At 46.5% G+C, this 14,380-nt stretch overlaps 1 protein-coding gene across 2 annotated transcripts in view; it reads left to right on the forward strand.

The window, feature by feature from the left end:
• Window positions 1-14,166, forward strand: part of SYN3 (synapsin III) — a 255,111-nt gene extending 240,945 nt beyond the window's left edge. Inside the window, exons 9-13 of one of the 2 annotated variants that reach the window (XM_026657459.2) lie at window positions 414-516; window positions 6,430-6,570; window positions 10,280-10,376; window positions 11,338-11,635; window positions 13,077-14,166. In XM_026657459.2, the coding sequence (XP_026513244.1) occupies window positions 414-516; window positions 6,430-6,570; window positions 10,280-10,376; window positions 11,338-11,635; window positions 13,077-13,209 (772 nt within the window). In that variant the 3' untranslated portion in view covers window positions 13,210-14,166. The remainder of the gene's footprint in view (window positions 1-413; window positions 517-6,429; window positions 6,571-10,279; window positions 10,377-11,337; window positions 11,636-13,076) is intronic. The other variant, XM_026657458.2, reaches the window with a different exon arrangement.
• The last annotated feature ends 214 nt before the right edge of the window (window positions 14,167-14,380 follow it).

A 14,380-nucleotide genomic window follows, 5' to 3' on the forward strand; every position in this document is an offset into this window, starting at 1 on the left:
TTCTGCACTATAAAGTAATGTTGAAAGTACGCAGCTCTGATGAATCTTGAGTTTGGTTTTGGTGTTGTATTTTGATGATTTCCAGACTGTATTTAAGCTCCTGAAGGTGTTCCTGGCTTTATTGATTTTGTTCCGGATGTCCTGGCTTGTTCCACCATCCGGGCTGATGGTGCTGCCTAAGTATATGAATGTTTCTACATTGGTGAGAACATAATCCTCTATCCGTACTGGTGATGGTGAATCAATATTAAAGGTCATGATATCTATCTTATTGCGGTTGAATAAGGCAGAGGGTGGGGGGTCTATATTTGGTGGGAGGCTGAGAAAGTTGGCACCCTACTAGCATGGAGACCTTATTTTAATCCTTGAGCAGCCAGATAATTCCCAGCCATGTGTCTGTGTGGATTCTGCAGGTACAGACTCTGGGCGGACTCCTGCGCCGAGATGTTTGGAGGCCTCGATATTTGTGCCGTCAAAGCTGTCCACAGCAAAGATGGGAAGGACTATATCATTGAGGTGAGAGCTTGAGTGACTGGAGTTCACGTCTACTTCATCCGAGTACGTCCACAAACACAAACTCTCCCACGCATGCTGACATGCTCAGACAGTCAGACGTACTCTAAGTACACGCTCTGCCCCTTGACCCAGTCATTTTCTCCTCACGGTGACCAGGATCATTTCAACTAATGTGCCCAAGCAAGGACTAACTGTGAGTCGCAACCAAATTGCCAGATACCTGTGAATGGGCTCCTGGGTCGATGTTAAGATTAGAAGTCAGGCTCAGGAGTCAGTCACAAGCAGGGTGCATGTCACATAGGAGCCGACGATGAACTGGATGGAACTAGAGCTGTAGGGAAGAGGACTATAAGTAGCATGAATGAGCCTCGTTGTCTTCATCAGACCCTGGATGCACCCCTTAAAATCGTTTGCCCAGGCCTGAGTTTATTGAGCTAGCAGATAAGCAAGACAAGCCCCCAAGAGAGTTTGTGGGTTTCAGTCACATTAGCTGCACAAGCTGTGGTTGAGAAGGCAAGCGTTCAAAGTGATACCTCCCATGCCAGGGAGTTGAACAGGGGACTGGGACGGGTAACATGATCCGGGTCATTGGAACAGGACGGGTCATGAAAAGCTGGCAGGAAAATCAAATTGGAAACTCAAGAGCCACTCCGGGCGTGACCAAATCTGGCAAGTGAGCTAGTGTCCTCTGCTCCATGTGATGTTATTGGAAGTGAGGCTCAGCATCTGACCTGCTGTGAACTCCACCAACACAGCCCAGGCAGAGGAAGATGAGCAAAGCTGGCCTGCAGTTTCGTTTGAGGGTGCTGACACATTAGAAAGCTATGTGTGGGAGAGCACTCCCACCCACCGAGGCTTGGGAAGCTGATGAGAACCACATGAGCCTTACGGCGACTGCACATTCCAGTCTTGTGCATCTCCTCCTCGGGGACCAGGGACCTGTCAGAGGTCGTGTAATACAAGTGCTCTGCCAGCAATGAAAACATTAGCCTGCTTCTTCCAAATGGCAAGAGGGGTGCTGCTGTCATTCTGACTCCTCTATGTAAGTTGTCAGCAGCTTTTGGTGGAGCTGCTCCTCTTCAAACCCCACCCCAGAATAGAGCCTTTTAAACTCAACATACTTCAGCCTGTGTGTGTGTGTGTGTGTGTGTACACACTTGCCCGTGTCTGGGGGAAGGTAAGAAGATACACACACCTGCCTCTCTGAATGCATGGGTGCCTGTGTGTACACACACATCTTCCTGTGTGGTTTTGTATGTGGGGTGGGGAGTTTGACCCATCTGCCTTTGTGCGGGTATGTATGTCCATATGCATGTGTACATGTCTGCCTCAGTGTGTGTGGGGGGGGGAGGAGGATTGTACACCTCCTTCTGTGTATGACTTCGGGATGGGGGTGGAGTTGCATACCTGCTTCCATGTTTGTGTCACTGAGTCGAGGGCACACCCATAGACTTACACCCATTACCACATTGCACATACAGACAGAAACGCACACCTGCACACGTATTACACCATGATTCTACACTGAACAAAACACACGGAGTGAGGTCAGCTGTTACCAATCAGAGGCACCACGCTGATTTCAACTGAGCTAAGCCAAATTACACCAGCTAAGGATCTGGCCCAGAGGGTCTGCTATGCCAGGGGTTCAGCAGGAGTTCAGATACCAGACTGATGGGCACTGTATGGGAACATGAATGGAATAGAGTAGAACAAAGCAAAGCAGGCACATTTTCTACTTTATGCCAGTTCTGAGAGAGAATCAGAAGTACTGTAATTACTTTCCCCTAGTCCAGTTCCTTGAGTGGGCTTTTTTTTGGCCAGAAGCTCGTGGGTTGGTTGTTCTGTGTTTTGTTTTGTTGGGGTGGGGAGTGTGACAGCCCAATCAGCTGCATTTCACTGTGTGAGAAGGAAAATTTGCTGTGAAATTTTGCAAGAAATGACTCCAAAATTCGCTCAATAAATAAAAGGTAAAGATTGCACAATGGCATGGAACCAAGGAATGAATTTTCACAATGTGAAAACTGTTCCCTGAGAACTCACAATATGAAAGACAGCCAGATCTGTGTTTTGTGAGACTTATCACCATTGCTTATGGCAGACAGGGGCTCAGATTAGGAGAGAGGAGGTTGAGCACAAGAAAGGAGGATTATGCCATCCAGAAATCTGAAGTAATTAATATAAATTTATCTTCGACCTGATTTCCATACCTTTATTATTAGCTGAGCTCTCCATCTTTATTTGCCACGTGGCATTGGGTAGTTTCGCGGTACTTTAAGGGCTACATTCAGACGTCGAGTCACTTCCCTTGATTTCAGCGCTCTTCACTCACGCAGAGCAGCGCTGACTTTGATTCAGCATACTGGTATTTCTTTCTCCGCACTAAAGGGCTTTGTCACTGAGCCTGGCATTTTCAGAAGGGCTCAGCACCCCCAACGGAGGCCAAGTTTTCAGAAGAGTTTCACTCCTCTTTAGGCACCTGGAGGAGTGGCCAGATTTTCAACGTTCTCAGTGCACTGGGTGACTGTTGGGGGCTGTGCACCTGAAAATCTGGCCCGTTTTTGTAATCTAAAATAACTCCACAATGATGAGTCATTTTACAGATGGCGGGGGGTGGGGGTGAGTAAAATGATCCACGAAACTAAAGAGTAATCAAAATTGGATTGACTTCATGTTTTTTATTCTTCTCTCATGGCCAGCAGTGCCACATCTATTGTTATCGTAGAACTCTGTGGATCTAGCCACACGCACTACAAGTACTCTACTGCTCTGCGTGATGGCCTGTCCAGTCTTTCATCATTGTCGTATCAATCCCTTTGATCTGTCGAATCATCTGTTTCCTTCCTTCCCTCCAATCACCCAACACCTCGACACTCGCACATGAGAACATGGAATAACAAACCCAGCCTCCAGCTCTTGGCGTAAGATAGAAGGCGGGGAAGGGGTTTTCCTGGATCTCTTCTCTGCCTTGCCGCCTTCCGTTCCCTCTGAGATATCTTATCGAGCAACAGCAGCTGTGTCAGGAGACAGCCACTGACCTTGGGCAACTACAAAGGCAGGGTTTGTGTGTGCTGACATCTTCCCCTCTCCCTCAGCTGTTCTTTGGTCTCATTCTCGGGAAGAGATGAGAGGAATATGTTTGTATTTCATATATTCCATCTGGGTGGTTTATCTCAGCATTATGGGGCCAGATTCTGATCTTGGCACCTGTATAACTCTGAAGTAGCTGCACTGACACAACTGAGAGCATCATTTGGCCCAGAAAAACTGTGTCCTTTCTTATTAGCTTCATCCTCCCCATGCCTTAGTCAGTGATAGCCCAGTGTTTGGGCTCCCTCAATCAATACCACAGAAGTGAGCTGAGTCAGAAATCACAAAATAAGACATAGAAACAACCTAATGCCTGATGTTGCTCCATTGACTTTGATGAGCCTAAAACAGGATTAATTTAGCCTGGATGTCTCTGTTTCTAAATGATACCCTGTCCTTTCACTTCAGCCAGCATATCACATGCTGCTGCAGTAATGATGGGAAATAATTCCCAAGTTGAAGAGATGAGATGGGTTTTTTTTTAATACAGACCTATCACTACACAGTTATTTACACCCAGAGGTAGTGAGTGAGCAGATTACTTCACTGGATAATGGCTTGTTAAAGGGAACAGTGGCACCATCTAGTGGTCATAAACCATCCCTTTCACAGTAAACTAACAAGGTAAATGAAGTTGACATGGCTCTGTCCTTTCCTACATATGAGCAGGTGCCAGAATTGCCAAATGAAATGGGGATGCCTCGCGGAGCTACATGCTAGCGAGACCCCCTAATAGAAATCAGGTTAGATTTCAAGTCCAATGTTTTATAGTTCTCCCAGCCAGTCTGCTGCCACACCTTTGTGGCAGCCAAACCCAGCTATCTCTGGACCTCAAGAAGCCTGTTCTACAAAGAAGCAGAGGAGATGACAGCAGATTTGAACATTTAACATATTTATCTGACCCCCCTTCCATTTAACCTGCTCCACACATATCCTAGACGAGGGGTGGCCAACCTGAGCCTGAGAAGGAGCCAGAATTTACCAATGTACATTGCCAAAGAGCCACAGTAATGTCAGCAGCCCCCCTCATCCGCTCCCCAGCCCCCAGTGCCTCCTGCCTGCCGGCAGCTCCCACCAATCAGTGCCTACTCCCCCCTCCATCAGCTGTTTCAAGGTGGCAGGAGGCTATGGGGGTGAGCGAGGGCATGGCAGGGGAAGGGGAAGGGGTAGGGGCCTTGGGGGAAGCAGTGGAGTGGGGGCAGGGCTTGGGGCAGAGCAGGGGGTTGAGCAGTGAGCACCCCCCCGTGACACTGGAAAGTTAGCATCTATAGCTCCAGCCCTGGGATCAGTGCTTAGGTAAGAAGCCGCATATTAACCTCTGAAGCGCTGCATGCAGCTCAGGAGCTACAGGTTGGCCACCCCTGTCCTAGACCATAAATCAAGAAAGCAATGGATTTTGGTACCAGTCCTCTTCTCATCAGATTTTCAAAATTAAAGCTGTCCACAGGCATAGCGTCTGGATTTTATATAAGCTCATATGTAACAAAACTAAAGTGGAGACCAAATTAAGGAGAGTTGAACAGTTACTCCATTAATAAGTCACCTCTATGTCAAATGGTCAGGTTGGAACCATCTGTTGATGAACTGACTTCACAAACAGACTTCCTTAAACCTAACTATAGAAACGTGTGAAACGTTCTGCTTAATAATAATAATACCTAACTCTTACAGAGTGCTTTTCATCAGTAGATCTCAAAGCACTTTACAAAGGAGGTCCGTGTCATTAGCCCCACTTTACAGCTAGGGAAACTGAGGCACAGAGGGGGAAGTGTCTTGCCCAAGGTCACCTAGCCGGCCAGTGGCGGAGCTGGGAATAGAGTCTCAGTTCAGACTGTACGCTTGGAGCTCTAGTGGGGCAGACTTGCGGTTGCAATTGTTATCTGTGTGTGTCAGAGCTTTATCTGACAAATGCAAACTTTACTGCTGCATTTCCTGGATTTCTAAAGTTTAGTTTTCTTAAAAGAACTTAACATTCTGGTAGGTTAATAAGCACCTCCAACTGAACCTTAGCTTCACCATAATGAGCTGCTTTGTATGGGACTTGGTTAATGTATGTAAAGCTGTTGGGATATGACAAACAACTTTGATGATTATGGTGATGTTTCAGGGGTGGCGTACAGCTGTGGGTCTCACTCATTTTAAGACTGTGGATCCCTTCAAACTTTTGCTTCCTCACCTTCCCTGTGGTAATTGTAGTGCGTGTTTACATGGCAAAGTAATGTCAGCACTGCGTAAAGGAGACCAGCTGAGAGGAAGTTTACTTTCATGGCATGGGTACTGCTGTTTGGAGACATCCTGTCTATTTTGTGCCTGTGTTGTTTATTTCCTTATTTCCTGCAGAGCTTTGCATTGATTACCAGCTTTGCCCTGGTTGCCTCTAGTCCCCCTTGCACTAATCTGCACGGGTCTCTTTGCGGTTTGTTTCCTTTCTCCTTTATACCTGGAACCCTTCCTGTCGGAGTGTCATCCACAAATATCACCACAGTTGAACTCCAGAGAAACACCCATCAATGAAAGACATTCAATCAGCCTCTCTGGCTGTAGGAAGTATCTAGTTTGTGTGTGTTTGATCAAAAAAAGTCTCCAGAAACCCTTATCAAGCCTAGGCCTGGGCTCCAACTGGCAGGAGGCAGCATTTCTCAAAAATTGAGATATGCGCCAGCCATTGTGATAGGCAGCTCCCGCCGATTCAGGTTGTGGGCGAATGATGGGAATAGTTGCCTGGGGATGAAGTAACACATCTTGGCATCAGATTGAGTGTCTAAACCTGCCTCTGCCACTAGGAAGCTGCCTTACTAGCTGTCCTTTTCTCTCTTTGTGCAGGTGATGGATAGCTCGATGCCCCTGATAGGGGAGCACGTGGAGGAGGACACACAGCTCGTAGCTGATCTCGTTGTCTCCAAAATGACTCAACTTCTTGTGACTGCAGGATCTACCCCCTCACCTCCGAGGCCTTGGGTAAGAGTGGATGGAGCCATTCAGAAAAGCGGGTGCTTTCTGAAACCCCCCAGGAGTGTTCAGCCAATCATGTACCTGAGTGGATTGAACGTTCCGGCGCTTTTGGACAGAGATGTCACCCCATGCAAAGTATTGGATCATTCTGCTGTTACTGTTGCAGGGGTAGCTCTTCCATAAACCCTTCATGGGTTGTTCCTGAGCAATGTCTCTATTCATAGTACCAGGGCATCACACTCTCATTCAGCTTATCCACCACATACATATACCCGGGGCCCTTTTGGATGGGTACAGATTGTGACCAAGACTACAAACTATAAAGAGAAGCATCATCAGAGACAAACATTGGAGAACAGTTTGGCGAGAGGTGGACTCAGGGGTGGAGAGTGGGCAAGGGAATGGCAAGCGTAGGAGCATCTTCTGCTCACAAATGTCCAAGCAGTATGAGGCAGCTGTTGCTATGGCGACTCAGGTTGGGTGGCATGATGGCAGGCAATGACATGCTGAACTAGGCTCCCTTGTAGGTGACAGCAGAGTGCTGATGGACTGTGGACTGGGGAAGAGGGCGATAGAGTCAGTTTAAAGACATGGCATCAAATAACTTCAGTCAAGAGCAGTCAGACCAACCTATGCCAGGGAGAGTCTGGCAGGATCATAACCTTGTCCCTCCAGGGGGAGTTAAGTCTGAGAGCTTCTGCAGGGTTTATAAAGAAAACCTATCCCCCATCTCTGCCCACAAAGAATGGGCAGATTCTTAGCTGGACCCCAGCAATACATGACTCGGTAACCTATAAAGCCAAACAATGTGGCTTGTTCATTGCTGATGGAGCCCCTGCTACTCTTAGGGTCTCTGCTTCCATGAGTGAATATTAACACAAGTTCTGTGTGCCCGTTGAGGAGACTCTAGAACTCTTTATAGTTTGGCTGCAACTCTCCATCCCAGCTTGACAGGTTAGCAATCCCCACGATTGAGTTTATTCCCACCTTTGCCTCTCTGGTGAAATCCGGTGCATCCCAAAGGGAGCCAGTGAGGCTTTCTGCCACTGTTAGGCCCTTCCCTAATGGCATCCCTGCTTCTTCAGAGAGACCCTGGGTCTCAGCCACCAGTCCCCGAAAAGAAGGCCTGGCTGACGTTGCCGTTCATCAGAACCCATCATTTCTGCTTTTAAACTGACCAGTAGGCCTCATGTTTAGTGCGCCCGCCTCACCGCACACTCACCCGAGGCTGAGTACTGAACCCATCTTATTTTAGAGCAACATTTGCCAATGGCAGTTTTGAATGACCGAACTGCACCCCATGGCACAACATGCCAGGGTTTAAATAAAAACATCTGTGAATACGAGTACCGTTTTTAAGTGTATAGCAGGAACCCAGGGAGGAGGGATTGGAGAAGAATCAAGGCAGTAAAGTATTAAGTAAGACTTGTATTTTAATAATACCCCTTCCCCCTTTCCCCGGAAGCTGTCAGTTGGTTCTTTATGTAAGGAGGAACCCCTGTTGGACAGTCTGCTAGATGGAATTAAAGATGCATTATTAACTGTCTTTTGGGGGAAAGAGAAAAAGTTAGTTATGATGGTCTGGAGCTGTTGCTGCTAAAGTCCAATCCTCCTTTGTTTAAGACAAACAAGACAATCACACAGCAGAGGAGAGAAAAGAACAGTAAAGATAGAAAATGCAGCTTCTGTGCCTGGTGTTGCCTTTCCCTTGCACCCTTGCTGCTGGAGAAACACAGGGACAGCACATGGTCTGACCAGCCACGCTGAGATCTGGCAAACTATAGCAGTCTTGGTCTCTTTAAAGTATTGCTTGTGGCTGCCTCTCCAGTCCCAGGCTCATAACAGTGTTGCGAAAGGAGGACATGTCTTGGCTGGCTAAGCCAGATGCTTATTAGACAGAAATCAGAAAGGAAAGAGCAGAAATAAGGTGGGGAAAGAAAAAGAAACACAGTGGAGGGGCGACAGCAGGAACCCAAGTCTCACATCCCAGGTATTGTTCAGGATTTGGCTGAAGCTGGTGGCAATGTCACTTGGTTCCCTCTCTTTGGCCCGGTGTAGTCAGGCTGCCTTTCAGGAACAGGACAACAAAGGCCCAACGGTATCATGGTGGATCCCAAGAGACGGTGGGAGTGGCAGCCACAGTGACAAAGCTCAATCCTTCCAGCCCACGCATCCGGCCTCCGTCCATTTAGTGACTCCGAGATGAACAATGTCCAAGATGGGTTGGCAACCACATCCCAATAACATTAACCAATTAAAACACACGTCAGTGATTTCAACTCTAAACATTTCTTCCCATTTCTAGATTTGTTTAGCTCCTTGTCATGCCAACCCATGACTTTGCCAGGAGCCTTGAAGGCCCCTTAACAGTTCTTTTAACCTAAACAATCCAGTTTGGACCAGTCTATGTGGCTCCAACTTTGCTGACTTTCATAAACAATTTTATGTAACAGGCTGAGTTGGACTCTTGTTACCTTGGACAGCTTAGAGTACAGGCCTCTGCACAACAGTCCTGTGTTGTTTAAACTGTTTATTAATTATCAGAAAACGAGAGTGAGCAGATAGACAGCAAAATTAGAGAGGACTGGGAGGCACTTCAGCAAGACCTAACCAAGCTAGGTGAATGAGAAACACAATGGCAAACAAAATTCAATGTTGATAAATGCAAATTAATGCACATTGGAGGGGAAAATTTAAACTACTTGTTTTAAATTAACTGTATCAACTCAACTGGCCTCACAGTAGGCAGCTCAGTGAAAACCTCTGCTGAGTGCACAGCTGCAGGCAAAAAAATCAAACAAGTTGTTAGGATTTGTAAGAAATGGGATGGTGAACAACATGGAGACTATTCTAATGCCTTTATACAAATCAGTGATGCAGCCTTATCTGGATACTGTTCGCAGTATTAATCACCCCAGCTGAACAATGGATAGTGCACAACTAGAGGGGGCTCAGAAAAGGGTGGTGAGAAAGATCCAGGGCCTGGAAACAGTCTCCTGGGAAGAGAGACTGAAATGATGAGCTTGTTCACTTTAGAAAGGAGACAAATAAGAGGTGACAAAGTAAAAATATATACAATAATGGTCTAGAGAAGGTAGATTAGGAACACCTATTCTCCCTGTCTCTTAGAAGAGAACAAGGGGACATTCAATGAAATTAAAAGGTGGGAAACCAATAAAAGGAAATAACTAGACTGTGGTATTCACTGCCACAGAAAGTCATTGAGACCAAGAACTTAACAAGATTGAAAAACGGATTGGACATTATAGGGATGTCAGGAATTTCCAGAGTTATAATTAATTGACAATCCATGTGGAAGGGATATTAAACCTCATGGTTTAAGCCAATTTCTAACTATTAGAAATCAGGATGAGACCTGATAACTCCACACCTGTTAGGTTTAGTGCAGGATTCTTACATATATCTACTTCTGAAGCATCTGGTGCTGGCCACTGGGCTAGATGGGCCTCAGGTTTGATGCAGTCTGGTAATTCCTCTGTTTGTAAACCCACTTTTAAAAAATGCAACTCTACAGTCATTCTCTTCTAGCTAACAGTTTCCATGCTCTTTCCTACTCAGTTCTCCATCATAATACCATGGAACCTTACAGGCCTTATGCTGCAGTGGCAGAGTGTGTTGGAAACACCACAACATTCAAAGTTCTGTCATCCCTAGTTCTCCTTTTGAACATGTTCTGACGACCGTAATGATTTTTTTCCAGCCACAACAAGTCCAGCCTCAGTCAATGAAATCACAGATGCAGCCTCAGCCTGGACCTCAGCTTGGACAACCGCCCCAACCACGGCCACCTCCTCAAGGTACTGTACTCTAGGACCTCTGGCAAAAGAAACCTAGACAGTTCATCTGATGGTCTAGACAGATCTGATTCAGACTGTACAGAGGAATCTCTTCACCCGTCACTGAAATTGCAGCCAGTGCTGTGATGAAATACAGTGACTGTTCAACAGTGCACACAAACATTACACAACAGTTCAGAAAAGGCAATCAAGAAGAATAGCATCTCCAGTGGAAAATGCAGGTAGAATTGAGCTCAGCAGACTGTAATTGCCCAAGCTGGAATTTGGCCAAGACATTGGGGTAACACTTTTACTCATGCACAAGAGTACATGAGATCTTTAAAGGCTATTAGCTTTGCTCTTTGAAATGGTGTATAAAACATTAAGGGACACATGTCTGACTATTTTCACTTTCTAGGAGCATCGTTTTATGTGGCTTTAGGATGGCAGAAAAGTCAGGCTTTGCTTTGAGGGTCTCTCATCCAAAAATGCTGAAGCATCCACCCACTGATCATGTTATAATATAGAAGCATGGATGGTGATGTGGCATACAAGCACCTCATCGTAACTATCCAGGGAAGGTGCTGTTGACCCAAACTTCCATTTTCTGTGGGGAGAGCTAGTTCTCCCATTGATTCCAACCTTCCACCCCCAACAATTCAGGCTCCCACATCAAGGACAAGAAATGGTGACAATCACATGGAGAATTAAGGCACGCTGAGACAGCTCTACCTGGGAGAAGGGTGGCAGTGTTTCCTTGGTGTTAAGAAGGCAAGGAACTGTACAGCAGCAACTCCATAGACGTGGGCATGTTGCCACTGACCAACAGGTTAATGGCATCCAGTATCCATAACAAATAGTTTTCCTTAGGTCTCTGCATGGAGCGAGTCTGAAAATGTTTCTCCTTCCACTAGAGCCCGTTCCCTCATGCAGCTGCTCGTTTAATGTGTCTTGTATACCTTTGTGTCCATGTTCCCTGCAGGGGGTCCACGCCAGCCTCAGGGATCTCAGCCTCCACGGACTGGAGCACCTCCACAACAACGGCTCTCTCCTCAGGGCCAGCAGCCCCAAAGTCCCCAGTCTAGCTCACCTCAGCAGCAGAGGTCGCCTGGATCCCCCCAGCTAACACGATCTTCCACTGGAACCTCCCCAGTCCAGGCCTCCAAGCCAGGCATTTTCCCACCACAGCAGCCTAGACCCCCTGCCCAAGGACGGGCTCCTGCTCAACAAGGCCTTGGTGAAACACCCAAGCAGCAGGCCTCCCCACATCCACACCTGAAGTAGGTGCCCTTTAAGCTAACAGATTTGTAGATCTGAAAAAGATAATGTCTTTAAAAGTGTCCTGGCTTAGTAGACAGGCCAGGGCCTGTCTGATCCCTTGTTGCCAGGCAACAGCATTCTTCAAGACTCAGGGCTGGGCAACAGTGATTAACAGTTAATTGGTACAAGTGCCCCTATGCTGATGCTCTCCATGGAATTGGCCTTGGCAGATCCTTGGGCCACATGTATTTTTTTCAGGGAGAGCGAGAGGTCCTTTGCATCTCTGAGATTTCACATTCTCTCTCTCTCACACACACACACACATTCTTTCTCCTTGCCCGCTCCTGCAAGGCACAGCTGCCATCCTCTCAGTCAAGGAAACACCATGACTGTCCTGTCATTGGCCAGAGGGCTTGATGTGAATCACACCTTCACTCTCCCCTGGGGTTAGGCTCTGCACAAACCTTTGTTGCCCCAAATTTCCAAGCATTTGTAGCGAGGCTGGGAGTACTACTATAAAGAGGGATCCAGATGCCACTGCTGTGCTAAGCACCATGTCAGAGCAAAGCAAGTGATGCTCAAAACCCAGATGGCCACTAGTGCTCCCTGTGTTGGGACTACTAGTGGAGCTGACCTGGCCATAGCAATGGTGGGAGACACCCTAGTATAGATGAGGCCTGAAGGGCTGGGTGAACGGCTATTCTGCCATCCTGCAGATCGGGAGACACGCTTGGGTTTCCTGCATAATGAACCACTGGACCATTAGTCTGGCCTCAACAGCACTCAGCCTCTGGCAGTGGAAAACTGAGACCTTGGCAATTAAGATGGGTCTCTGATATAGCTGTGCAGAGCATTAGGCTGGTATCCTTAATCATCTCTTCTCCTGCCAGGGGTGCAGCTGGGACCTTTGCTTTTCTTCACATACTAGATTTGCATGTTTGTTGAGATTTGTAAACAATAGACGTTCCTCTGCTTGGGCCTTAGCTGTAATGTATGTATTAAGTACCGCTGGTGTGGAAGTCACAGAACACACAGGCAAGGAGCCTAGCTGGGAAGTGTATGGTACCATAGATATTACTGGAGATGACCTGGTGCTCAGTCCAGCTCCCATTGTATTCAATGGAAGTCTTTCTATTCACTTTAATGAGAGTTGGATTGGGCCTCTAGTCCATTGTCATAGCAGATATCCACATGGAGATTTGTAAAAACACTGACATTGAAAACCCTGCCTCAATCTCTGCACACCCCAAACACAGCCTGAACGGTGAATATCAGAGCCAGCAGCCTCCAAACAGGCCTCAGGTGCCTTCGCAACCTATGGAGACTCCCCACATCTGCCCTTGAACTTGTCTGCTGCAACTGCAGCACAGCATCAATGAACAGCTTTGAATTACCAACTTCCCCTGCCCAAATGAATCCAACATCAGCCTTTCTGAGCATGAATGTCTCTTTCTGTTTCAGCAAATCCCAGTCCCTGACGAACACCTTCAGCATATCTGAATCATCACAACGGGGAAACGCCAACGAAGATGAGGCAAAAGCTGAAACCATCCGCAACCTGAGGAAGTCTTTTGCTAGCCTGTTTTCTGATTAACATCCCTGGAGTTAGATCAGTGCTTTTGTTAGCCCACTCTTCGTATCAACCTACCTGATGTTATCATGGAATTTACTCACTGGTACCTAATGATTCATGCAAAATCTGGGAACAATCCTTCAAGCTATCTTTTCTAAATGGGTTTTGCCCAGGAATTAGTTAGCCCTAGATGTGTTAATTTTAAGGGTTATTCCAACATGGGCCAGAAAAGTGATTATGTAAAAATAGCACTTTCTCACATGGTAGATCTGCTCTGTGTGCATAGTCAGTCAGATCTGCTTACTTGAGTGACCGGAAATAATTTCAAGGTACTTTTTACTTCTGTTACCCCTTTCTGAGACAACACAGCTATTGGAGAGCAAATTAGATTCTATTTTGGCTTGCACATTATCAATAGAATGAATAACTACGATCCCATTACAGACCCTTTATTCTCGTTGAGGCTGACCCAAAAGGAACAGAGTTTGATTTCTGATGCGAATGTGCAGCCAGAAGTTAGAATAAACATGTTTACTTGTAAAGTGAGCATGTTTGATCTGGAAATCATGGAGACACAACGAATTTGGAACTTCATAATGCTAGCTTTACAGAGTCACTTTTCTGAGCAGAAACATTTCAAGTAAAACTCGGTATCAGCTGTCAGTGAGTCCCAGAGATCATTGGAGCAGGGTATTATATTGGATTTCTGCTCTGCTCACGGCCGTCTTACCAGTAGCAATGTAAATGTCTCTGTTTCATGACTTGAGGCTATGTTTCCTATATGTGTTTCTTGATTTCTGGGAGAAAGGTGTCATGTTATAACTCTACAGCCATAGCTCAAAAATAAACCAGAAAATAGGACTGCCGCACATCTTGAAAAAATGGATAATTTATGTTCAAATATAGTTCACACCAACTTCAGATAAAATCCATCCAAGCTGCTAAATCTGTGTAATCTGACTTGGTTGCATCTGGCTAAATGATCCCCGTGGGGCAAGATTAATTAGCAGCAGAGTTTATGAGGTGTTTGTACCCTGTTATGAGTCTTCCATGCTACAGACTGGCGAGAGCCATGGGGTAAAATCCTGGCCCCACCTAAGTCAAAGGGAGTTTTTCATGGACTTAAGTGGGGCCAGGACTTCACCCATGGAGTCAATGCAAGGTGAGAGACCTGTGACTGAATGGCTTCCCC

This window comes from Terrapene carolina, unplaced genomic scaffold (genome assembly GCF_002925995.2).
Source record: "Terrapene carolina triunguis isolate 2854851 unplaced genomic scaffold, T_m_triunguis-2.0 Scaffold247, whole genome shotgun sequence".
Classification (NCBI taxonomy): domain Eukaryota; kingdom Metazoa; phylum Chordata; order Testudines; family Emydidae; genus Terrapene; species Terrapene triunguis.